The 27,223-nt window shown below is 40.7% G+C and overlaps 1 protein-coding gene across 5 annotated transcripts in view; it reads left to right on the forward strand.

The window, feature by feature from the left end:
• MET (MET proto-oncogene, receptor tyrosine kinase) overlaps positions 1–27,223 on the forward strand; it is a 118,108-nt gene that overhangs the window by 19,445 nt on the left and 71,440 nt on the right. For 3 of the 5 annotated variants that reach the window (XM_073328145.2, XM_073328149.2, XM_073328146.2), the window contains exon 2: positions 9,877–11,091. The exons of 1 other annotated variant lie outside the window; for it this stretch is intronic. In XM_073328145.2, the coding sequence (XP_073184246.2) occupies positions 9,892–11,091 (1,200 nt within the window). In that variant the 5' untranslated portion in view covers positions 9,877–9,891. Of the gene's footprint in view, positions 1–9,876; positions 11,092–27,053; positions 27,177–27,223 lie in introns of those variants that run through there. One more of the 5 variants, XM_073328151.2, reaches the window with a different exon arrangement.

The following is a 27,223-nucleotide window of genomic DNA, read 5'->3' on the forward strand; positions in this document are numbered from 1 at the left end:
ATGGTCCATTAGCATTTCTCCAGCCAGTTCTAGATATCTGAGAATGCTAAAATGCACAACCAATGGTCCTAAGAGTCATTTGTAAAATGATTTTCACTTAATTTCAGATTTGTTCAGACTTACTCTTTAGGCCAAAACATGCCTGGTTTTGGAGACCTTTTCGGAGCTGGAGAGCAAGATTCCTGGAGTTTGTAAGATAAGCAAAGGGGCTGCTTCTCCATTTCCTCTGGTTACTTCCCCCTGCCTACCATTATCACCTTAGTCTTTAAGGTTCAACCTGCTTAATCAACTCAGTCTTATCTGTGCACCAATCTCACCTAGACAGCGAGGGCAGTCAATCATCCTATCTGGGCTAGATGAGATGTTATATAAAGGAGCATGGCAGCAGCCTACTGAAAATACCTGACTCTTTGGGCTTGTCTTCACTTAGCATGGATTGACGCTGTGGCGATTGATCCACCGGGGGGTCAATTTAGCGTGTCTAGTGAAGACCCGCTCTCCCATCGACTGCAGTACTCTGCTGGAACGAAAAGCATAAGGTAAGTAGATGGGAGAGTTTCTCCCATCAACCCAGCGCAGTGTAGACACCTCAATAAGTTGACTTAAGGTACAAGTAGCGTAACTTAGGTTGACTTTACCCTGTAGTGTAGACTGCCCTGGCCTGCCCTGCCCTGGTTCTCCGCACTAACTCTCCTCATAGACATATTGAATAAGATGCGTGAGGACACAGACCATAGATGGCCCTTAGGACAAAAAAAGCAATTGACCAACACTACTATGGACTCTCAGGTCTTGTCTACACTTATTGGGGGATCGATGTGTGGCGATCAATACGTTGATGGTCGATTTAGTGGGTCTTAGACCCACTAAATTGACCACAGATCAGTCTCCCGTTGACTCCTGTACTCCACCGGATTGAGAAGAGTAGGGGAAGTCGACTGGAGAACATCTCCCATTGACATTGCATAGTGTGGGCCCCGTGGTAAGTAGATCTAAGCTACGTCGACTTGAGTTATGCTATTCATGTAACTCAAATTGCGTAGCTTAGATCGACTTTTCCCTGTATTGTAGACAAGGCCTCAGAGAAAATTAATAAATCACTTAATATATGTTATGTACATAGATTTGATCCTTTATGTTGGCTTCATGTTCAGATAATATTCTATCTGTGAGCAATAAACATTGATGTGCAGGACATATTTTAGGAATTAGTAACTGGCTAGGAAGAGTTATTGGTTCTGGTACAGTTAAAATCATTAACTGATGACTAAACCCCAGGAAATGCCCTGCATCAGGATCATTCATAATTGCTATTATAACATTTTGACCATCTCTGTACTTTCCCTGGGTTACTTATTATTTGCCCTTTTCCCTTTCATTTTATGACCCATTCCATTCTGTTTATTATCCCAGTATGTAAAACTGCTAGCTTTACTACAAGTATGGAAAGGTGTACAAAACCTGCTTTCTAGTTCAGTGCAAGAACTACGCATATGGCAAGAACACAAATGGAGAAGTAATACATCAGGGTAGTCAAATGCGTGGAAATAAAACTCTACTTACAGCCAGGCTTGCCTACTTGGATCTTCATGAAAGCAAAGACTGCATACCAGGGAACTTAGGCTGCCCCTGTTCTGTGCAGACCACCACAACATGTTTGCACTTATGCAAGCAGATCTTCAAAAGGACAGAATTTGTCAGGAACAGTGAAGTGTCAGAAAACTATCTTTCCCTACCAGGGTGACTTTTTTTACTTATACCAAAAGTACTGTTAAAGGACGCACATCTTTACTTGAGGTTGTGTGCCTTGATCTACTCCTTGCTGAGTAGGCCTCATCTGGAGTATTGTGTCCAGTTCTGGGCGCCACATTTCAGGAAAGATGTGAATACATTGGAGAGAGTCCAGAGAAGAGCAACAAAATGATTAAAGGTCTAGAAAACATGACCAATGAGGGAAGATTGAAAAAATTGGGGTTGTTTAGTCTAGAGAAGAGAAGACTGAGAGGGGACATGATAACAGTTTTCAATTGCATAAAAGGTTGTTACAAGGAGGAGGGAGAAGAATTGTTTTTCTTAACCTCTGAGGATAGGACAAGGGTAGGGGCCACCAAATGAAATGAATGGGCAAACAAATAAAAGGAAGTTCTTCTTCACACAGCGCACAGTCAACCTGTGGAACTCCTTGCCTGAGGAGATTGTGAAGGCTAGGACTATAACAGGGGTTAAAAGAGAACTAGATAAATTCATGGAGGTTAAGTCCATTAATGGCTATTAGCCAGGATAGGTAAGAAATGGTGTCCCTAGCCTCTGTTTGTCAGGGGGTGGAGATGGATGATAGGAAAGAGATCACTTGATCATTACCTGTTAGGTTCACTCCCTTTGGGGCACCTGGCATTGGCCACTGTTGGCAGACAGGATACTAGGCTGGATGGACCTTTGGTCTGACCCAGTATGGCCATTCTTATGTTCTTAAGAAGCAATGGGCTTGAATTGCAGCAATGGTGGTTTAGGTTGGACTTTAGGAAAAACTGCCTAATTGTCAGGGTGGGTAAGCACTGGAATAAATTGCCTAGGGAGGCTGTGGAGTCTCCATCATTGGAGATTTTTAAGAGCAGGTTAGACAAACACCTGTCAGGAATGGTCTAGATAAGACTTAGTCCTGCCGTGCAGGGGACTGGACTAGGGGACCTCTCGAGGTCCCTTCCAGTTCTATGATTCTGTGATAATGAACCTCAGCAAATACTGACTAGTATATTCCAAATGAATGCTATGCAAAGTCTGTTTTCTATTTTCCTGCTATTGTCAACTAATAACACCTTTAAAAAGAAAAGCCATGTCCTTGTACGTCAGGATGTGGAAAACACAACTGTATTGACAAGTCCCAGTCCATCTGAAAATGTTAGCAGTATCACAGATTAACATATGGACTATCCATTCTTGTGTGTTTGTCTTGTTTTTCAATTATTCTTTCAATACTTTCAGCATCTTTCTGATCTTCTCTCATTATGGGTTTGGTTCTGCAATCCTTACACTGCGTAGCACTTCCTCACGCTAGTAGTCCCAGTGAATCTCAACAAACGCTGAATTCCTAATTAGCCCTTTTTGAACAATGTAACACTATCAATCTGCTCCAGTCAGCTCTGTCATTATGAGAGCACCTCTACTGCCATTGTAGTCTGTCACTAGCAGAAGCAATTAAAAACAAAAATTGTGCCACAGACTCAAGACCTGCCTTGTCCTTAGGATGTTAAGCACTACAGGAGGTTTCAAAAGAAATGCCAGGATTTGTATTGCACTGCAATATACTTTACAGTAAATTAATGTTAAACAAGTAAAAAAAATATTTTTCTCCCTAGCAAAGAATAAATTGATTGTTTTGTGTTCTAGTGTGTGTTAAAAATAATCCTGGCAAAACAATGAAAACTCTTTTTACTGTAAACAACTGTAAATGATAATAATATATTGGACCTGTTAATGGACTGTGCATATTAATTAATATATTTTATGCATTGAGTTTATAAATTTATCTGATTTCTACTGTACTAGATTTTTATTTTAGAATGAATACAGTAAAAAGCTTTCAAATCAGCCCAACAGGCTAATGAATTCATCTCTTGGAAAGCCATTGCACATATTGTCAGTACTGTTCAGATTAGAATTTCATTTTTAGGATAAAGCAGGACACTGATTCCCCTATACTTTTCTTTCAGTGTATATAATAAATGTGCTTATCAGATGTTCTGGACACTTGCACATCAATTATATAAGCAATAGTTGGGCCAAGGTTCAGCAAATGAAACCTTCCCAAATCTTTTCAATGAAACCCCGCCCACCAGCAGGGAGAAACTAGTTAATGGTTTTCTACTGGCTGAAAAGCAGGCACATATACAGATACCATTACCTTGACCCCAGTTTTGCTTGCTGCTGATCAGTTATTTATGAAAAAAATCACAAGCAAATAGATCCCAGAAACTGAAACTGAAGCGAATGCCAGTCTCAGTATAGACAGCAGTGGCAGAATACATCTTAATGTTATTACCTTTACTTGAGTCTAAACTTGCTTCATAAATGAAGAAAGATTTATTTGACAAGAGTGGGATCTCACTAATTTGCACTAATTACTCAGACACGTTAAACTATTTCATTTTGAAAATTGGCAAGTAAGGAAGGAAGTCCAAAACCATCTCCCATTAAAGTCAATGGAGAGTTGGATCAGGCCATAATGTTTTATTCAAGCAGTTTGGGCTGGGAGCTGTGTAGCTATGCAGTGGGAAAGGGAAAAGCATCCTCCTCCTTCCCCAAATTCATGGAGAAGTTCCACAGCCATTCCAGGGAGGCTGCTTCCTAATGACTGAAGTAAACCTGCACTTCTCTAAGGTACTCCCCCCGAGACTCACACACACACACACCCCACAGAGGAGGACTGGATGATTCATTTAGTATGCCCATCCTCCAGCCTTGGCCTTACCTCTGCCCAGCCCACCTTTGCTGCATCACCCCATTTATTCTGCCGTGTATGGAGCTTGCGCACGCAAACCTGCCCTACCCAGCTCCCACCTTACCACAGAACCAGTTCCATTGCTAATTGATGACCCACAGTTGGGGTGGAAGGGCTGTATTTGCCCTCAGAGTAGGTCTACATTGAAAAAATGTGTCATGTTAGAAATCAGTTAGAAAGCACAACCACCTAACACATTTCTTAATTTGACTGTCTGTGATTATCCACACCGGGTATGTCCTCACTGTACTTTGTACCTCAAATTAATTGGCAATCAATTAACTCAAGGTACAGAAGTTAGCAAAGATGAGCCCACTAAGAGCTAAGTCATGTTTAACATTCCGCTGGTTAACATGTTACAGTGCACCTTCCCCAAGTGAATAAACAATATAAAAAGCAAGAACCCTACAGTACAAAATATTCTTTGTCACTTGCCAGGGTATATCTCAAGTAATCATTTCTCTGCCATTGCAGAGGCCTCGAGCACTAGTGTACCTGGGTCCCTTCACTTCTCTGCCTGTGGTACGTAATTATCTAATCTCTGTGGGTTTGTAGTACTTTGGTCTAATTTTGGTTGTTCAGGTTGGCGTGCAGGTGCTGGATGGTGTTGGAGGCCTTTGATGTGCAAGGAGTTGGACTGAATGATCTGGTGGCTGTAAATTCTATGACTCTATGTCTCTAGTTTATTTGCCAAGTGCTGTTTTGATTTGATTAGTTATGACAGTACTTTGACGTGCTCTCTATTAACTGCTCTGCACTGTATTTTGTAGAAATCATGGTGTCTTAGTAAGTGGTGTCTGAGATGCAACTAATAAGATCTACAATCTCATAATTAATAACTGTAGTGCTCTGCTATTAAATCTTAGCTAAAAATGGGAAGAAGCCATCATTTTTGTGTGGTAATCATAGAGTTTGTAGATTAGTGAAGTGTGAATTACCACATCTCGGCTATATCCCACTGGAAAGGACCTATTTTAGGAATGTGTTTTCTAGTGTAAACTTGCCGTTAACAACATAAGAATGGCCATACTGGGTCAGACCAATTGTCCATTTAGCCCTGTATCTTGACAGTGGCCGGGAACAATTGCTTCAGAGGGATTGAACAGAAAAGAGCAATTTTTCAGGGATCCATCACTTGTCATGACACAAACAGGCCCCTATCATTTCTTGTCAGGTAATAAAGCAAGGAAAATTGAGATGTGCCAAATAACAACATACAAAAGCCTGGATTTGTAGGTTAAATAGTATCATTCTCTCTGAGGTTTCATGAAGTGCACTGTGATCAAACCAAAAAGGAAGAGAAATTGTTAACATTAATGCTATAAGACCAAGCACAGCTACGGCATTTGGCTTCCTCACATGTTGCAGACTTGACATTACCTAGCAACCAGCGTTGGTCTGGAATATCACCGCAATAAAAGCAGCATCCTCATGGCCATCAAGAAAAGTTATTGCACTTGTATTTTTATAAATGATGACACAGTGTGAATGAGGCTTGTCAATGGAAAAAAGCTATCTAGTTCCCAGTGATGGATGTTAGTCACTAGCACACAAACTCCAAGTACCAAATATGTATGGGAAGCATCAACCACAGCACTTAAGCTGCCAGCACCACGGGCTGACCAAAACCCAATTTCTCATGGGTTATATGAGCTAGTGTCTGCTGAGGGATGGAAAAATGGGGGCATTGTGACATGACCTTTGAAAATATCCACTCACAAAAGACAGAATCCATCCACAGAATTAGCTTAATAGGAAGCACCACGGGTCAAAATAAGTTAAGACTCCTCTAGACAGATGACGCAGATGGGGATAAACTGATCAAAGGGAGGTCACTAAAATACAACATAGAAACTAACAGATTAGTTTTTTTCCCTTAGCAACAGAAAGGTATTAACTAATACCTTGACCTGCACGAAGAAGAGAAAATGGAACAAGTCCATAGCCTGGGTATTATGGCACTGATTCAGCAAAGCACCTAAGCATGTGCTAAAGTCCCACTGAAATCAAATTAAAGTTAAGCATATGTTTAAGTACTTTGTTGAATTGGGGTGCTAACACCTCTCAAGGGATGAGCTGCTGCATTTTTTACTGTATTTTTTATTTTATTTTTACTATCTTTTTACGCTTTCAAGTACTTTTCAAGTGTATCGCCAAGTAAAGCATTTTGCAGCCTTGAGGATATAACAAGATGGCTCACTATGCTGAAGTCTGCAAAAGAGGAATAGTGACAGTCTCCAGGCCGAACATTAGGTGAAAAGAGACATTGTGTGCCATCAGTGTCTCCTTGAGATCCAAAAGCAGCAACGGAGATGCCCCAAGGCTGAAATGCCAGATATACACCTCCAAGAGTTGGTGCATTCTGAACCGTGCACCCTTTCCTGAAGCTGTATCCCTCTGGCTATCAGCATCATTCCTGTCTCACCAAGGTTGAGCCTACAGCAGTTTGCTTCTGCTTCCCATTCTTAGACACCGTGAAGCAGGAAATCCATACTGTATGGGTTTGCAAGAGGAGAGCCATCTCCTCTTGCAACTGTATACATGTATTGACCTTGCGGGTTGTATGGATGGACCTCTGCAGGAGTCGGCATCTGAGACTTCTTGGCACATGTCACAAACACAAAGGAAGACAAGGTGTAGACACGATGGGAGGGCTCAGACTGCAAAGCCTGGATGAAGTTTGGTTCTCATGGGTTGTTCATATTTTCCTTCCTTGCTCATGGAGTTGAGTGTGGTACATATTATTAGTGCCGCCCATTGCACTGCACTGAATTAACGGAGCTATTTAGTTCTGCACCTTGGATCTGATTCTGTAAATCAACTTCAGCAGGAATTTGTCTGCTCCAGACTGCAGAGGCAAGCCTGGGACTTGAACTCCAGCAAGGAGATTAGTTAGCACCTGTGATTAGCAGCTCTTCAAGACCACAAGGAACCTGGGGAGCTGGGCAACACTTTTCCAGGGTAGGACCAGTTCCTGCCAGGAACTACATAATTGCTAGTAGCAGCTAGTGCTGCCATACCGAGGGAAGTGGGGACAGTGACCCAGCTGGGGCTTTCCTTTTAGCTCTGGGACCTGAACACCAGTGTGGCATGGGAAAAGAATAGTCCACCCTGTCTTTACACCTTCTGGGTCCCAGTGTCTTAAAAGCTGGTATTTTGCTCTTTTGGTCTTGAACACCCAGAACAATCTCTGCAGGAGTTCTCTGCGCCTCTCAGATATCCAAGGGACCAGGAAGGTGGGTTTGGGTAAGGGATCTGCATTCTGTAGAGGATTTTAGGGGGCGGGGAAGAGGGGAAGGTTTTGTGTGTATTGTCTAATACATTGGAACAAGATGAATGTATTGCAATCAAGTAACCTTGTGACTATTTTTGTAACTTTCATCTATCCACCCTTCAGTTTCTCAACCTATTGTTTGCAGCTCTCAATTCTTGTGTCTTGTTCAATATTAGAACTTAAGCTAGTTAGGGCAAAGAACGTGTCTGCCTATATGTTCTGCCAGGAGCCAGCACTCTGTAGATACTACAGGTAAATATTAAATCAAATTATCACTATTTTATAATAATAATATCCCTGCTTTTTTTTCCCCCAAACCAAATTCTTTTTCTTCCCAATATTCTGCTACTGTATTGCTAATTAATAGCAGAAAATGCCAGTTGCGTAAAAAATAATACTCTCATTACTCACTATCACATGAGTGGATTGTCTTTCCTAGCAGTTTTTCAGAGACTGTTGCTGATAGTCTTTGATTTTTTTCTCCATTCTTGATCATGGTTCTTGACAGACGGTTGAGAGGTTTTCGGACAAGGGACAATTCTCTTGTTTGCAAACACTGTGTGTATAGACTAATGATGTAAGCCGCAGAAAGAATGCAATATACATTGAAATAATGTATATGAAAGAGTACATCAGAATTATTTGTGTTGTTTAAACCAGTCTAACGAAAATATAAAAGTTATATATTTGTTATATAAAATTTTCAGTGACTTGTAAAATTCTGTCATTTTAACCAAAATTTTGCTTTTTTTAAAAAAAAAAAAAGTCAGTACAAAACTCCTGATTATTATATTTTGTATTTTCAAGTCTGTATTTAGGTCTCCAGAGACTCAGTGTCCTTGTGAGCATTTGTCTATCAGAAACAAGTGTTTAACTATAGCCAAATTATAAGCCGTTTTTTCCATAAAATCTTCTAAACAGCATGTAATCATATTTCTTTTAGAAAGTATAATTGTTTTCTACATCAGGAAGCCAAATTGAGTTTAGCAATTGTGGCAAGATATTAAGAGAATGATGTCTGGTATGATTTATGATCTAATGTAGATACTGGACCAAAATACGTGCCAACCACAATTCATGTACTTGGTCAAATGAGAGGGTTTTAAATATCACACTAGTCATGGGCTTTTGATTTTTAAAGCCACATAAAATAAATGAGGAAAATAAGTAAGAAAGAAATGTGCTAGGTTTGTTGATTTCATCACTTTATGGTTCTAATTCATTTGATATCTCTTTGTTTACAACACAGGGCTTTGCCTGTATCTTCTGAAGGTTCACCCAAGTGACTTATCACTGTGGTACAGGGCCTAAAATTAAACTTGCACATGTCAAGAACCACAAAATACATAAAATGTTTTAAGGATATATTATAATGCCTTGTTTACATGAGAGAAAATGACCATTCCAAGAACTAGAACTGGTTGAATTCTTTTCAGACAAAACATTTTTTGCCTTTTATGGAATTTTCAGGGAAAAACAGAATGGCTTTCTGGTAGTGAAAAATTTAATTAACCATTTCAATAATGATTTTGATAAAAATGTTGTGAAACACTGAGCAAAGAATAAAATGAGTCCACTTAAATACAAATGTCAATATTTTTTGTGATTTTTTTTTTTTTGGACCAGCTATACTAAAAACCACTCCAACCCCTAGGTGTTGCAGAACATCTCTCTTCCACACAAAGTTCTTCAGCCACTTTATATGTGTTTCAAGAACTGCTCTGATGTGAATTTCTTTCAGACTATTTAAGGATTGGGTTTATCTAAGCCATTTCAGTCTAAACTATTTTAGCATCAATGTGGAACTAGAGTAGCTGATATTATCAGCTCTCCACTTCTACCCCACAATGCACCGGTGGTCTTTCAAAATCCATCATAATCCATTGCTGCTGGGAAGTGTGCTGGCAGTTTTGAGATAGGTACCCATTAGACATTGTAATGGCAACAGTTTAGAACAGGACACAGGGCAAAACTGCAACTTGTTCTCAAACTGGATTAGAATGGCTAATACACATACAGCATAGAAGCAGATCTCTGATAATTGATAAACTGAAGCTTTACTATATGAAATATAAACACTATTTATTTAAATATATTTTGACAGGTTAAATCTATAACAATGAAGACTGTTGCTGCGTTTACTTCTGGGATTATTATATTCCTGTTTTCTTTGGTGCAAAGGACCAGTGGACAATGTAAAGAAGCAGCTATAAAGTCAGAGATGAATTTGAGCATCAATTATCATCTTCCTCATTTTATCACAGAAACGCCAATACAGAATATAGTTTTATATAAGCATCATATCTATATCGGAGCAGTCAACAAGATCTATGTCTTAAATGAAAACCTCCAGAACATTTCTGTGTACAAGACTGGACCCGTGCTGGAGAATCCTGATTGTGCACCATGTGAAGATTGCAAAGAGAGAAACAATTTATCCAGTAGTGTTTGGAAGGATAATGTCAACATGGCTCTGCTCCTAGAAACGTACTATGATGATCAGCTCATCAGCTGTGGTAGTGTAACTCGAGGTGTATGTCAACGTCACATCATTCACCCCGACAACCCTGCCGACATAGAAAGTGAAGTGCACTGCATGTACTCAAAGCAGAGGGATGGCGAGTCAGACAGCTGCCCTGACTGTGTTGTAAGCACTTTAGGAACCAAAGTTTTGGTGACCGAAAAGGACAGATTTGTAAACTTTTTTGTTGGGAATACTGTGAAGTCTTCATTTCAACCACAGCATGCACTACATTCAGTGTCGGTTAGAAGGTTAAAAGAAACCCAGGATGGTTTTGAGTTTCTCACAGATCATTCTTATATGGACATTCTCCCACAGTTCAGGGACTCTTATACCATTAAGTATGTCCATGCCTTTGAAAATGACCACTTTGTCTACTTCCTAACAGTCCAGCGTGAATCTCTTGACTCCCAGTCTTTTCACACAAGAATCATCCGTTTCTGCTCTTTTGATTCTGAGTTGCGCTCTTACATGGAGATGCCTCTTGAGTGCATTTTCACTGAAAAGCGGAGGAAGAGGTCAATTCGAAATGAGATATTTAATGTTCTGCAGGCTGCATATGTCAGTAAGCCAGGTGCAGTTCTGGCCCATGAAATGGGGCTTAGTGTGAACGATGACATTCTGTATGGTGTTTTTGCACAAAGCAAGCCGGACTCTTCGGAACCAACAAACAGATCTGCTGTCTGTGCAGTCTCTGTCCGAACAATCAATGAATTCTTCAACAAGATTGTAAACAAGCAAAACATGAAATGTCTTCAGCACTTTTATGGGAAAGATAGCAAATACTGTTTGAAAAGGGTAAGTGAAAATTACTTTGTCATATACTTTATGTCATATACTTTACATATATAAAATTACTTTGTCATATAAATTCTTCCACCCGTTACTCACATTGACTACTCCATTACTGTGTGATTGTCCCATTGATTGTAGTAGTGAGATGCAAGTCTTTGCTGGCTAAGGCCCCTAATCATTTACAGGTTATTTGAGTTGTCCATTTAAATAGGCAATGATTAGCACAAGTTTGCCAATCTTTGCAAGAAGCAATTACTGTAAATCGACTGCAGGAGTCAATGAAGGGCTTAAGGAGATAAAATAAACTATTAAAGGGACTGAAAAAATTCTTTTTAAAAAACAACTAATTTGTTTTCTGGTTTTGTGTGCTTTTGTTTCTAAGGATCATTAGGCCGTAGATGGAACAATGAGGGAATTATATCTCCTGCTGTCATTAAAAGGGGTTCACTAATATCAGTCGCCTTGTGCATTGAGTCCCCTACAACTAAAACTCACAGAAAATGTTAAAGGTGAAATAAAGGTTTGGGGTTTTTTGTTAGAAAAACAAATCTGTTTCATAATATAAATCATTTAATGGCCAGATTGTGGTACCCTTACTCATGTTTCATACACAAGCAGTCCCACTGAAGTTAGTTTAGTTAATCCAATCAGTGAGATTTCTTGTAGAGTGACAGGTTTCAGAGTAACAGCCGTGTTAGTCTGTATTCGCAAAAAGAAAAGGAGTACTTGTGGCACCTTAGAGACTAACCAATTTATTTGAGCATGAGCCTTCATGAGCTACAGCTCACGAAAGCTCATGCTCAAATAAATTGGTTAGTCTCTAAGGTGCCACAAGTACTCCTTTTCTTCTTGTAGAGTGAGGTGCTGAATCTCACCCTACCCGAATGCAGTCCCAGTCCTGCAGTGAGAACTAAGCAAATGTACTCTTGTCTCTGCAAATTTCTCTGTGAAGGATTGGGTCCTAAAGAAGTAACCTAGAAGCTCACTTTTTCTGAGTGCAATGTAGGGTTTATTAGATTAATGGAATCTGGGTAAGAGGAGTTTTTTGTGGTAAATATTGTCTACTAAAAGATGAAACCTGAATTCAGATAATGAAGGGTTCCATATCTTTACATCTGTGCTTTCTCAAATCTACTACACATTGAGGTTTCAGAGTAACAGCCGTGTTAGTCTGTATTCGCAAAAAGAAAAGGAGTACTTGTGGCACCTTAGAGACTAACCAATTTATTTGAGCATAAGCTTTCGTGAGCTACAGCTCACTTCATCAGATGCATATCGTGGAAACTGCAGCAGACTTTATATATACACAGAGAATATGAAACAATACCTCCTCCCACCCCACTGTCCTGCTGGTAATAGTTTATCTAAAGTGATCATCAGGTGGGCCATTTCCAGCACAAATCCAGGTTTTCTCACCCTCCACCCCCCCCCCCACAAATTCACTCTATCACCATGTCAAGGTTCCTCCCCCACTCTGAACTCTAGGGTACAGATGTGGGGACCTGTATGAAAAACCTCCTAAGCTTATCTTTACCAGCTTAGGTCAAAACTTCCCCAAGGTACAAAATATTCCACCCGTTGTCCTTGGACCGGCCGCTACCACCACCAAACTAATACTGGTTACTGGGGAAGAGCTGTTTGGACACGTCCTTCCCCCCAAAATACTTCCCAAAACCTTGCACCCCACTTCCTGGACAAGGTTTGGTAAAAAGCCTCACCAATTTGCCTAGGTGACTACAGACCCAGACCCTTGGATCGTAAGAACAATGAACAATCCTCCCAACACTTGCACCCCCCCTTTCCTGGGAAATGTTGGATAAAAAGCCTCACCAATTTGCATAGGTGACCACAGACCCAAACCCTTGGATCTGAGAACAATGAAAAAGCATTCAGTTTTCTTACAAGACGACTTTTAATAAAAATAGAAGTAAATAGAAATAAAGAAATCCCCCCTGTAAAATCAGGATGGTAGATATCTTACAGGGTAATTAGATTCAAAAACATAGAGAACCCCTCTAGGCAAAACCTTAAGTTACAAAAAAGATACATAGACAGAAATAGTTATTCTATTCAGCACAATTCTTTTCTCAGCCATTTAAAGAAATCATAATCTAACACATACCTAGCTAGATTACTTACTAAAAGTTCTAAGACTCCATTCCTGGTCTATCCCCGGTAAAGACCAGGAATGGTAGACTAGACTCTATCACCAGCAGGAGAGTGAATTTGTGGGGGGGCGGGTGGAGGGTGAGAAAACCTGGATTTGTGCTGGAAATGGCCCACCTGATGATCACTTTAGATAAGCTATTACCAGCAGGACAGTGGGGTGGGAGGAGGTATTGTTTCATATTCTCTGTGTATATATAAAGTCTGCTGTAGTTTCCACGATATGCATCTGATGAAGTGAGCTGTAGCTCACGAAAGCTTATGCTCAAATAAATTGGTTAGTCTCTAAGGTGCCACAAGTACTCCTTTTCTTTACACATTGAGGGTTTCCCTGATGGTGCTGGTGGCATCCCAAGCAATTAGAACAACAAAGAGGAAACAAAAGAAAAACCCCTCCTTCCTCTCTATTGAGTGGTCTGTGGTGATGTCAGCGGAAATATGGAATCCTGTATTCAGGACTGGACAAGAAGGATTTTACAAACAAAATATTTAAAACATAGACATATTTGTTTGTAACCCATTCTGTTAAGGACCTGGGTAGGGTGAGATTCTGTTACAGGCTTTACACAGTCCCTCCCAGATGGCAGCGGATGTTAGGCGTTCAGCACCAGGATGGGGCGAAGGTCACACTCGGTGAATCAATCACTGCACAGATCCTCTGGCATTTCCCTTGTGGCAGAGGCATGCTCCACTGTGGAGAGTCGCCTAGCCACTGGGCTAGAATAATCTCTAAATAGGCTCCATTATGATTCTGCAGCCTTCAGTGAAAGATTCCTTGCCAGAGGTTCCCAGAGCTGAGCTGAGATACTGGAGTTGCCACTTAGTGCTGGCACTGTGAACATGTCACATTCTATATTTTACTATTTTTCTTCCTAATTTTCAGGAAAATAGATACAGTTTAGAAAATTCTTAATATAGTAGCTTCTGTTATCTTTTTCTAGTGCCTTGTCCTCGTCTTTTCTCAAACCTTAATATTTCTTCTTCGTTTTTCATTTTGTGTTTCACTCTGAGTATCCATTTCTATTCTCTGAAAATAGTTTTCTTCCTTATTCTTGGATTATTTATTGGAGGGGGGGGTTAAGATCCTTTTGATCCTTTTATCTCATTCTTCTGTTACCCAACCAAACCTCTTTAATAAGATGGTCTTTTCACAGCAAAGTGCTCCTTTAATATATTGATGGAATAATCTATGAGTTTTCACATTCTAAGAATTTTTTTCCTGCTTCAAAATGCTTTCTAGGCTCTGCCACTGTTTTGCATATCTGAGCTGAATGTATTATGGCTTCAGAGGGTTTATTACAGTTGCATGTTTCCAAGAAATGTCATCAGAATTGCAGATTTCTGCTCTTACTGCAGCTATATAACATTGATAAAGGATTGCTTCAAAAGGAGGAAAATGGGTCTGTGCCTTTTGTGCACTTTTATTTTGTATAAAGAAGGCTTGAATGTAGTTTTTTACCATGGAAATATCAAGACTGTCAAGATAGACATTCTTTTTTTGGAGGAGAACTCATTGGAAGGTTTAAATATCTATTGTGAGCTTTCTCGGCCCTGGATTGAAGGGGTAGGTGATTAGCAAAGGATTTTTAAAAACTGGGAGTGTGCCCTTTCATTGCTTCATTATGATGTATAAAGAAGACATAAAAGGTTTTGATTTGGTTTTGGGAGGGAAATAAAGGTCTTTTTTTTCTTTTTTTGTTTTAATCTCAGAAATATCAAGAATGTCAAATCTCAGATTTTGCTGGAGAACCTCTGGGTGGTTTTAGGGATGTTTACTGTGACCTTCAACACCTTAATTGAAGAGATTAGGAGTTTGAATATTTATCTCACGGTTTCCTTTATCCAGAGTGTTCTTTAATCACTCAAGTTCAATAGGTTTCAGAGTAGCAGCCGTGTTAGTCTGTAGCCGCAAAAAGAAAAGGAGTACTTGTGGCACCTTAGAGACTAATGTGTTAGTCTCTAAAATGCCACAAGTACGCCTTTTCTTTTTGAAGTTCAATAGGAGATTATAAAAACAAACAAAAATCAAAGAGTTTTAAACAGTCTGACTGAAAATCTCTTCTCCTGTCAATTACTCAGCTTTCATTTTCTTGACTCTTGTAATGTCACCATTTCACATATTTTTCCAGTCTAGAAGGATGTAAATTTCTAATGTAAAAAACAAACAGGGAAAAAATTTCCTTTTAAACACTCATCAAACAAAAGCACTTTTCAGGCGTTCTTTGTGCATCATACAGAAGTTTAAAATGCCACAACCCAACTTTTCCCTTTTGTAGGTCACCTTTCACTTGATATAAAACTTTCTGTAAACTATGACAATTTGTCATAGCTTATTTTGGCAGAATCAGAATGTTATTTTGTGTAATTTAGCCAAAATGATGTCTCTCTTTAATGTTATGAGAGATGCAAACCACAGTCCTCTGATGCAAGAGAAAATGTACTGACTTCTACAGGATTAAATAACAAGAGACTTCAAACAGTACTGCAGTAATGAAAGTGTAATGTTAGCAACATCCAAACCAAATGCTGCGTCTTTGGCATTGTTTTCAAGGCAATCCTATAATATTTGATCATTTACAGTCAAAGGCTGATAGGTGAAGGACAAATCACATTAGCAGAAAGAGTTGCAAGACACATTGTCTTTGTTTCTGTTAGGCTAATAGATAACCCTTTGAATGACTATTCCTCGTGCTTTTGTTGTTTGGTGTGAAGCAGTTGAAGTGAGAAATGGGCCCAAATGAGAACAAATTCTCTGAAACTTTCCCTCTACCCTTCCTTCCCTAATTTGGGTGTTTGAATGAAAATGCTTCAACTCACCTCAGTTTGGTTGACAAAACTGGTTTTGGATATAAAAACCTGCCAGTTTTTACAAAACATGAATCAAAACTGGCTCCAGTTTTCCCTGTCTTTCAGGGAAGCTCATATAAGACCAAGCCCATTAAAGTCAGGCTGGCAGATCCACAGCTGGTGTAAATTGTCATAGCCCTATTTAAGTCAATGGAAATATGACAGTGAACACCAGATGAGGACCTGCTCCAGTTTTGACATTGATTTAAATGGGAACAGGAGAGCAATCAGAATCAGTTTTGAATCAGAAATAAAAAAGTGGAGTAAAAGTAAAGGTTTTCTGGTGCCTAAGCCAGGGCAAGAAGAGTGCTGTGAAGTGGTTGCAAATCTCTCCTGGAGGTTTTCGAATCATTGCTCTGGCATCTCCTCACCCACACCCGCTGTGGAAACTGGGTGTCGGTTTTAGTGGATTGAGCCTTAGTCACTGGTTCAAAATTAGTCATGTTCAGCTACTAAAATAGATGAAGATTCAGATCAAGAGCCAAATCCTACTTGCCTTTCCTCACTTATGCACATAGTCTCAAGGTGCCCATCTAAGTTCTGACTTCAATGGGACTCCTTAGGTGGGTGAGATGAGCAGGTTTTGGGCTCAACAGGTACAGATGTATTCTACATTGTAATATTTTTACTGAGCAGTAAGCTTAGAATTTTTTTATTTAGAATTTTTCCACATTGATTTTTTTTATGTGGTAAACAATTGTGAGCCAATTTGGCTCTCAGTTACATGGATCCAATTCCCATGGAGCCGTGCCTGTGGAACTGCAAGCAGAATTCAGCTCTAGATTTCCTGTGGCACAGGGATTCCTTTTGTTTTGTTTTTCCTGTGAGTTTTCACATCCAAAAGTTACTCCATACAGTGTCTTTGATCCAAAACATGGCAAAGCACTTTGCAACCAAACAGAGAAACCAAAGGCTGTTTTTTGTCACAAAATACCCTGAGATGTGGACAGACAAACTGGTCACCACTCCTATCAAAGGAAGAGCACAAACAGATAAAAATAATTTTGAAGGAAGGTGAAATGAAAAAGACAGTAAAATAAACATGCAGTGATGTTTCTTTATTACTGTTGCAAAGATGATAGATGAGTTAAATTTGGTTATGTTTATATTATAATGGAAGAAAATAATTACGACCTTCCATCAGGAAACCACAAAGACCCTTATTGATCTGTCATCCTCAGGGTATGTCTAGTAATATTTAATAAAATAAACAGAGACAAATAACTCTTTAGAGGCCCTGTAATCTCCCACACCATTTAGATTACAAATTTTTGGCAGAATTAAAAATAGCCCCACATCTGTGTGATTATAAAGGCTTGGAGGGGCTCATTTAAACAATCTCGCACGGTAAAGGAAATGGATTTTCTATTACAAGTAGAATACAATATGGGCTGAAATATTTCTCCTAAGAATCAGGCACTAGAATCCTAATTTTTTCATTAGTTGATGCTTTTGGAAATGCTATATATTAAAAAACATAAAAATATCAGCTGAGATCCTCGCTCGTGATGCTAAAAAGAACTGTGGGCATGTAACCTTCCTTAAGGTTGGTATACCACAGTAATCCAAATTAAAAAGCTGTAAAAGTTAAGGGCCTGATTGTACCCACTAAATGTATGCATAGAGGGTACTGGCGTATGCTGCAGCATCCCCTCTCGCCTTTACAGCATCTGTAGAGGGTTCTCGGTAGGTCATCTGTTGGATGCGTAAACAGGATGTGATGGGGCAGTGGGAAATGTACATTGTCCTCTAGGAAAACATGCTTAGCTCACGGCAGAAAGATAATACGGTGTAAAGGTGTATTATCTCTGTATGATCATTCTCAATTAAAGGGGAGATCCAGGGAAGGAACCAGGTATAGAAGCCCTATCATTCCATTGGAATCACACTGCCAGGAAGTAGGAGGTGACTTTTGGAGACCCAGATGTGGTGCAGAAATGTCCTCCTGCTGATCCCTGGGATCCATGGAGTTTGGGGCTGCCACTTGCTACCCTGATGGGGAGAAAGCTCTGCAAAGAGAACCTTGCTGAATTTCCCTCCTCCTGAGCTCCCTGCTGAGGACTGGTCTCTGTGTATCTCCTACTCTGTTGTTCAGTGTGATGAGGATTTTTTTGTTTTGTTTTTAATCATTTTCTTTCTGAAAGTCGGGTTATTCTGTGAAACTGACATTTGTTCTCCTGTCATCTTCTGGCAAAGGCGCTGCTTTTTCAGTAAAGCCAACTAATAATGCTCACCTCCAGACTTTTAAATCAAATCCTTTGATTGAAGAGAAAGCTGCCCGTTGGTCACTAGTATGGCAAGAGAGTGTACTGCATACTCTGAAAATGCACAGCCCAAACTTCTAGTAGCTCAATGAACAGTTTCTAGATGCAAAAAGAACAGGAGGACTTGTGGCACCCTAGACACTAACCAATTTATTTGAGCATAAGCTACAGCTCACGAAAGCTCATGCTCAAATAAATTGGTTAGTCTCTAGGGTGCCACAAGTCCTCCTTTTCTTTTTGCGAATACAGACTAACACGGCTGTTACTCTGAAACCAGTTTCTAGATGTTGACCAGTGGACTGAAAAATTGTATTTTTTTTTTTATGTCTCAGATTTGTAAAATGCCTTTAAATGTCTCTTAAAGCACGTGAACATTAATTACATAACAAAATAACAGGTTTTTTTCATAACAGGCTGAAGCCCCAGCTAGTCTGCAACCTGGCCTCCTTCAAAGTGCCTACTCTATCCCCTCCATTCCACAAACGATGCCATCCATTGTCCTACTCCTGCCTCTGACCCTCCTTCCATCCCATCCCGTATGCCTGGGACACTCTCCCGAGGTCTGTTTCTAACGTCAGCTCCTTCTCCTCAGTCACATCACTCCTAAAAACCTGCTTTTGCTATGTCACCTATGTGAAACAAAATGAACAAACATAATAACACACTGCATCATCCAAATGTACACATTTGCCTTACTGCATAACCACATTGAGTATAGTCATAAAGTTTAAGGCCAGAAGAGACCACCAGGTCATTTAGTCTGACCTCCTATACATCACCGAAACCACCCAGAACCCGCATGTTAAACTCAACAACCAAAATTAGACCCAAATATTACAGCCCCTGGGAGACTAGACTATTATATGCCACAGGAAGAGAATATGAGGGATCAAGGTGCACCAATACCCAAGGACCCTGCATTGGCAGGGGAGTGATTAAGTGAAATATATACAGATAATCCTGGCAGGTGAAGATGAACCTCACCCCCAAAAGTCACTGCCAATCTGACCTAGAAGAAAATGCTTTCCCAACCCCACATATGGTGATCAGTTAGACCCTGAACATGTGAGTAAGAACTAGCCACCTGAGAGAGACAAAGCTCACTTTCACCTCAGAGCCCTGGCTCTCCCCATCCACTGTCTCCAGCCATAGACACTGTCTCTTCTGATACTATAGAGGAAGGTGATGTAAAAAAACCCCACCCAGAATACACTGGAGAAGGGGGAAATCCCTTCCTGGCCCCAGGTGACCAGCAGAGACCCTGAAGCATGAGCTTTTAGGAACATAATTTATGGAAGTGAGCCCAGCCCACTCCCATCACAGACAACCCCATCATACAACTGCACGCATGATTGTCCAGCTCCCTCTTAAAACTAACTGTTGTTTGCCCCTACAACTCCCAATGGGAGGCTATTCCAGAATCTCACCCTTCTGGTGGTTGGTATTATAACCCATGTCCCTCCACTCCTAGTTCCCCCTTTTTGTCACGTCTGAACTGAAAGTCTAAATCATGCAAACACATATGTATGGCACTTCAACTCCCTCTGTACCTATCCTGCTTCAGCTATCCTCAGCATCGCTTCCAGTCAGTCCAGTCCAATCTGATTTGTAGTTTTATCTGAGTTGATGACCCCTTGGCACTTTCACAACTGCCAGCCCTAGAGCAGCAATAGGAAATTGGGCTTCAGCATCAGGAGACTTTGAAGGAACCTCAGTTCCTTAGTCCAGGTCTGCCTTCAGCACCTTCACAGTAAATGCATTGGCTTGTCACAGAAGTAAGCAATTGTGTAACTTACGCTTTGGGACAGATTCTGCTCTCACACAGGTCTGACATCGTTGTAACTCCATGATTCCTGATTTACACCTGATTCAGAGAAACCAGAATCAGATCCTGTATTTTATAAAGAATACCATTACTGCAAACAATGGGCCAAATTTATTGGTGGCTTAAGCAGTGACATAAATGGTTTAGTAGAAGACAAATTCAGGTGGCAAAGCAATGCAAGCTGTGCAATTTGGCTTGCAGCAGGTGAGCAGAATGAATGGTTGTAGCAAGAAAAATACTAAGGGAGCAGAAGAAGAGATTGCAGCCAAAAAAAAAAGCACCCAACAGGAGGATGTGCTCTGCCTCCTCTGTGTGTATGTTATTCTGCTTTTGCACACTTACTGAATGGAAATAGGTATAAATTATACTACTTTACCTTGAAACTCATACCCATTTTCTGACCTACTTTCATCCCTTGTCTCTTACACCAGTGCTTCTCAAGCTATCTGATGTGGGGGACCGGCAATTTTTTTTTCCAATGTGCGCGCAGACCGGCAGCCAATGGCTCGCGGACCAGCACCGGTCCGCGGACCACCACCGGTCCACGGACCACCACTTTGAGTAGCACTGTCTTACACCACTGTTTAAGGGCTTCTCTAAACATGGAATTATTCCACAATAACTATTCCATTGTAAATTCATACCCTACCTTTTTCTGGAAGAACTTTCACAGACAAGCCATAAGTCACAAATGTGTCCTAGGGACTTCCATGGGAGATGCACTTGCTGACACCAAGTCTGTATTTAGCTCAGTGACTCTGGGATATTTTACCAACATCCTCTGTGTCTTATTTTTAATTCATTAAAACTGAATAATGAACCACCACCTCCAGAATGATAATCTGTGTACTGAGTGAAACGTCATAAAATTAGTATAAAGGAAATGGACGAAATTCAAAGATTGCATAGGTCCATTATATCTGACTGAATCAATAGTATTTACTTAGTGCTAATGCACTAACTAGATTACAAGAACTAATGCAATGGTGGTCAATGACAAAAACAAATAATTCTTTGAATGATCTTGACAATAGAATGTGCAATGTTTTTAATTTGTATTAACTAATTACACTAACATGTACGTCTTTTCTACCTTGTTATCTTAAGTAAAATAATCAGTCTCACCTCTTTTTTTCTGTTATTCAGCAGTGAAATAGACCAAAGTAATGAGTATTAAGAGTTGATTGGAATGATGATATTGCTATGAGAAATGTACACCGGTGACTTTTTTCACAGAACTACCATTTATTTGGGGTCTGATCAATTTAAATAATCTCTCTGTTGATTTCAGTGGATTTGGGATCAGGTCTTTAAAGTGTGTGTTAAATGTAATATTTCCTTCCAAGCTTTTTGTTTGTCTGTTTTTTGTTTTGCTACAAGATGCTATTTCCATGTGACTTTTTGCGTGCATAGTTGTGATTATAGGCAACACATGTAGCATCACCTATAGCTAAGGTTGCCTAAACATTTCCTTTCTAAAGGATTATTTTCAGTTGTTTATAACTTTCTCAGAGCTTTACCTTTGCAGCCAAAATATGAGATGCTTGCTCTCAGAAAGGGAGTGTACTTTTCCCCTGAAAGTTTCATCAAAAACATTTGAGTCATTTTCAAGCACAAAAGGAGTGGGAGGTGGGAACAATTTTCTACTTTAAAAAAATTGCAACTTTTTTATGTTTTAAAGAAAAGCTCTAATGTTTTAGCTGAAGTTTGTTAGAAACTTGATGTTTGAAAAGGACAGAGGGTCCAATCCAATACATTGAAATCTGTAGGATTCTTTCCATTGACTTAAATGAGTGCTGGATCAACTCCATAGTTCCTCAGGCATATATGTGCCTTTCATTGGTTCATAGAAACTCAGATTTGACTTGTCGAAAGATAGTGGAAGATGGATCTGCTTATACCAGGGATGAATTTAGCCCAGTGGATTTGCCCAGGTGTATGAGAACAAAATCTGTCCCATTCTGCATATTTTTCCTCTGTTTCACCACTTCATTTGTCACAAGGAGCAGGGCTGGGTGTAGGAGGCAAAAGGGTGAGTTTGCTCAGGCCCCCCATTTGAGAGAGTCCCCAACGTTACAGAGGGGCCAAATTAGAGTGAGTGGGATTCCAGCCTGGCACACTGGGTCACAGTGCCACTCAGAATTGGTGTCTGCCTTCAATATTGCATGGAGTGACTCGCCTGCCCTAGTGGAGCCCAGATGCCATCATAGCCACCACTGGCATCATTGTACCAGGCCTGAGGCAACACACCAGGCCAGGAGCCCAGAGACAGGAGCAGGTTGGGGGATACCAGTCCCACCAGCAGTGGAGTCAGAGCTCAGGGACAAGCGTGCTCCTGGCCACATGCAGGGTGGAGCTCCACCCATCCCCGTGAGGAGGGCAGCAACCCCACAAGCTTGGGCCCTCTTTGACTTTACTTTTTTCCCCTCTTCTTAAGCTCTTTCACCTCCATGGTAATTTTTTTGGATGGGGGGAACCTCCGTTTCAAATTTTGACCCAGGCCTCCAAAACCCAAAGCCCTGATAAAGAAGTGTGGGTCCTGATGCTGCTTTGTTGAAGCCAAAGAAAAATATTCCATGTGGTTTGATTGCCGTTTTGAAAATGGACATTTCTCTAATCCCAACAGACAGCCAATAAATTCTTCCTGGGTGGAATTCACCTATGACAGGGACACATGCAGAACAATCAGGTCCTGGATTGGAGCCTTAAGCATAGGTGCTGGAACTAGCGGTTCTGGGGGTGGGGCAGCACCCCCTGGCTTAAAGTGGTTTTCATCGTATACAGGGTTTACCGTTTTGTTCAGTGGCTCTCAGCACCCCCACTATACAAATTGTTCCAGCACCCCTGGCTGTAAATGCCTGGTGGTAAAAAGTCTGCCTGGCTGAGGGTGGGTATTACATGGCACAAGACACCACAACTCCTACTTTACAATGGGAATGAGCAGTGGTCCAGTGCTACCCCGGGCAGCATTATTAGGTCATGTACTAATTAACTGAGTCCCCCAGACAGCCTATACTGGACAGGTTTCTATGAAGTCTCTGCTGCAAATTAAACCTGCCCTATTAAGTCAGGATACCCAGGGAGGATAGTGCCTGCCCTCCTTGATATTTAACCTCCCTCAGCAGCTCATCAGTGCAAGGAGGGTGCAATGTACCAATGGGGGTGAATCAGTGCCTTTATTCATAATATTTTGTTGAGCAAGCCAGATGGGAGGATATGGACATGCAGTTAGCACCAGCAATAACTTAGGTACCAACAAGTTACATTGTTCTTTTCATGAGCGTTTACTCTGTGGATCAGTGAAAAACAAAACCCAAATATTGTTTGTATGGCATTTCCTGCTTATTTACATGCTGCAGTTTTTCTTGGGAACACACCAGCCTGTTCTGGGAACATGCATAAGTTGTGCAATGTTTTACTGAGGAGCAGAACTGGACTGATTACAGTATTGGATGAGTGGGAGGGTCTGCACAGGGCATGTGCCCTGGGCATGACATAAATGATGGCTCATCATGAGTCCTTTCCATGGCTGATAAGGAGGGAGGTAGCTCAGGGTTAGGATCAGGGAACCCAATGTTTCATGGATCCTCCTGTCAGCATAGGTTCCCCCCAGAGGTTACATCAGCAATTGGGCTTTGCAACTCTTCTATGGCACAGGTAGGAAAATCTGTTGACTCATTCCCTAGTGCATTTCACAAGTGCTTCACCCAACTCCTTGGACTGGGTGCTGGATCTAAATGTGGCCCTGGGTGAGGATTTGCATACATTCTAGAAGAGGACCTTGCAATTGCCTCTGTTCCTGCAGAATTTGCATATCTCATTTATTTCCTGTACTTATTTCTTGAAGTTTGGTCTATTGTACTGTAGATGTTTGTTCTATAGAGTTTTCTTCTAATCTGCTTTCTTCCAAGGCAAATCATGTGAATTAGTCATGTGAGTAACTTGAAAGGAATTCAGACCGTGAGTGCCAGTTTATATACCCACAGAGGTAGGAAATCTTCAAGATTTTAAATAACATTTTGTCCAGTTTCACAAACATTCTGTACTACTTAATCATGCAGAAAAAATTCACCCTTCTGCCTTTGAGGGATGAAAGGGGAAATCTATTTACGTGTCTGCTTTACCTTTTTCGTTGTATTTTATTCATTTTGTCCAGCTGTGCCGTGACACCACTTGGGAAATGAAAAAGGAGATTCTTCAAGATGTCCTTTGTTAAGGAAATAGGCCAGAGAAGGATGAAGCAAATAGGATTTGTAATTGTGTCAGAAACAGGAAAGTTTGACGTTGTTTTTCCCCCTCTTCTCTTTTGGTTGCGGAGTTATAACTGCAAGAACCATGTAGTTGTCTCTACTAGAGCCCAGAATTAAACAGCTTGGTATGTGACAGAAGCGGAGATTTATGAGTTATGTGAAACCTCAGGAATAATTCCTTCCAAAACAAGCAGTGACTGAAAGTCCAGTTCTTTAGGGCACTTTTGTAATGGGTTTTGGGTTCTGCACAGGACCGGGAAACTGGAGATATGGGTTCTGCTCCCAGCCTTCCAACAGACTTCCAGTGTGACATTGGGCAAGTGATGTTAGCTCTGTGGGTGAAATCCTGGCCTCTCTGAAGTCCACAGGGTCAGGTTTTCATCCTTTGTGTCTCGGTTTCACTGTGAAACAGGGAAGGTAATAGTACTCATCTACCTCACTGGAGGGTCATGAAACTAAACTAATTCATTGTTTGTATACTGTCTTGAAATCTCAGATGGAAGTCACTATAGGGGAGAAAAGTATTTGTGTTTTATTAAAAATATACAAGACTGTTTAGAGAGGGGAACCATCAAGGTTGCCCCATTTTCCCCTTATTTGCTCTTTCTCTTGAGACTGTGTTGATCCATCTAAGCTTCCTACTTTTTCGTAACCATATTTCATGAGGGCAGACACGCTTGAAAATTGTGTTCTATGGGTGACGATACTATTTATCGCTAATCCTAATTCCTTGACCCTTGGAACCATAGAGACAAAACATTGTTTTGAAGAGCTGTCTCTACAGAGACCTTGGGCTTCTCCCTTCCAAATAGGCTAGGAAATCAGTCCAATATCTAAGACTATCTATTCTGTGCACTTTACACCAAATTTATTTTTTGAATATTTATGCCATCATTGACAAATCTCCAGACCCACTAAATGCTGGTAGTCCTGCCCACTCTCTATGTGGATGGGAGTGCCTGATCATGGAGATGTTATTGTGGGACAGTACGTGTGTTGATATATATTGCAAACATTTCCTTGCCTTTTCTTTGCTAAAAATATAGGTTTTGATTCAGCAAAGTGCTTAAGCACATTTATTTATTTATTTGTATTATTGTAGTGCAGAGTGGTTCTCAATCTGTGGCCTGTGACCACTTGCAGCCCAATCAGCACACAGCTGCAACCCATGTGACATCCTCAGTGCCATAAAGGTAGTATATATGTTGTGTGGATGTGGCCCATGTTATAAATAGACAACCCACAATGGCAAATAGGTAGCATTTGAGCATGTGCTTAATTGGACCATTCAGTGGAACATAATTAAATGGAACATACAGAATCTGTTTTCCTGCATTGGGGCCTTAAAAAGAATTAAGCAAATGTTTAATTATTTTTAGATCTTCAAAGATTACACTACCATAGAATCATAGAATATCAGGGTTGGAAGGGACCCCAGAAGGTCATCTAGTCCAACCCCCTGCTCAAAGCAGGACCAATTCCCAGTTAAATCATCCCAGCCAGGGCTTTGTCAAGCCTGACCTTAAAAACTTCTAAGGAAGGAGATTCTACCACCTCCCTAGGTAACGCATTCCAGTGTTTCACCACCCTCATAGTGAAAAAGTTTTTCCTAATATCCAGTCTAAACCTCCCCCACTGCAACTTGAGACCATTACTCCTCGTTCTGTCATCTGCTACCATTGAGAACAGTCTAGAGCCATCCTCTTTGGAACCCTCTTTCAAGTAGTTGAAAGCAGCTATCAAATCCCCCCTCATTCTTCTCTTCTGCAGACTAAACAATCCCAGCTCCCTCAGCCTCTCCTCATAAGTCATGTGTTCTAGACCCCTAATCATTTTTGTTGCCCTTCGCTGGACTCTCTCCAATTTATTCACATCCTTCTTGAGGTGTGGGGCCAAAACTGGACACAGTACTCCAAATGAGGCCTCACAAATGTCCAATAGAGGGGAACGATCACATCCCTCGATCTGCTCGCTATGCCCCTACTTATACATCCCAAAATGCCATTGGCCTTCTTGGCAACAAGGGCACACTGCTGACTCATATCCAGCTTCTCATCCACTGTCACCCCTAGGTCCTTTTCCGCAGAACTGCTGCCTAGCCATTCGGCCCCTAGTCTGTAGCGGTGCATTGGATTCTTCCGTCCTAAGTGCAGGACCCATACCGTTTGTGTTTGATGAAGCTGACCTCAGACTGCATACTGCAGACTGCACAAAGATGCCACGTAACTGCTTGACTTCATAATTTTAACTAATTTTAGTTAAATACATAGAAATATAAAGTCTTCATATCTGCCATGTACTAATTATGTTTTTTGCCTCTTTTCAAAAATGTTAATCCATTTCTCTCTATCAAGTTAGTTTCAGATTCCCCAAACCTCTAAGTACTGCTACCTGCACATTTATTATTTTACTTTTGTATTGAAAAGTAAGTGTGCTTTTTTACACATTCACCATTCACTTGAATCATGAAAGCTTCTGCCATGATTAATAATTCATTTCTAGTTCATTGAAGATATTAAATATTATATCTTTTTTCTGATTGAGGAACTCAATTTGGGAGCAGGATTTTGGACTGCAGAGGCAGAGACCTGAAGAGACCATTAATGTTTGCAGATTAGAACATAAGAAGAACATAAGAACGGCCATACTGGGTCAGACCAAAGGTCCATCTAGCCCAGTATCCTGTCTTACAACAGTGGCCAATGCCAGGTGTCCCAGAGGGAATGAACAGAACAGGTAATCATCAGGTGTCCATCCCCTGTTGCCCATTCCCAGCTTCTGGC

The sequence above is a fragment of the Lepidochelys kempii genome, chromosome 1 (genome assembly GCF_965140285.1).
Source record: "Lepidochelys kempii isolate rLepKem1 chromosome 1, rLepKem1.hap1, whole genome shotgun sequence".
Lineage (NCBI taxonomy): Eukaryota > Metazoa > Chordata > Testudines > Cheloniidae > Lepidochelys > Lepidochelys kempii.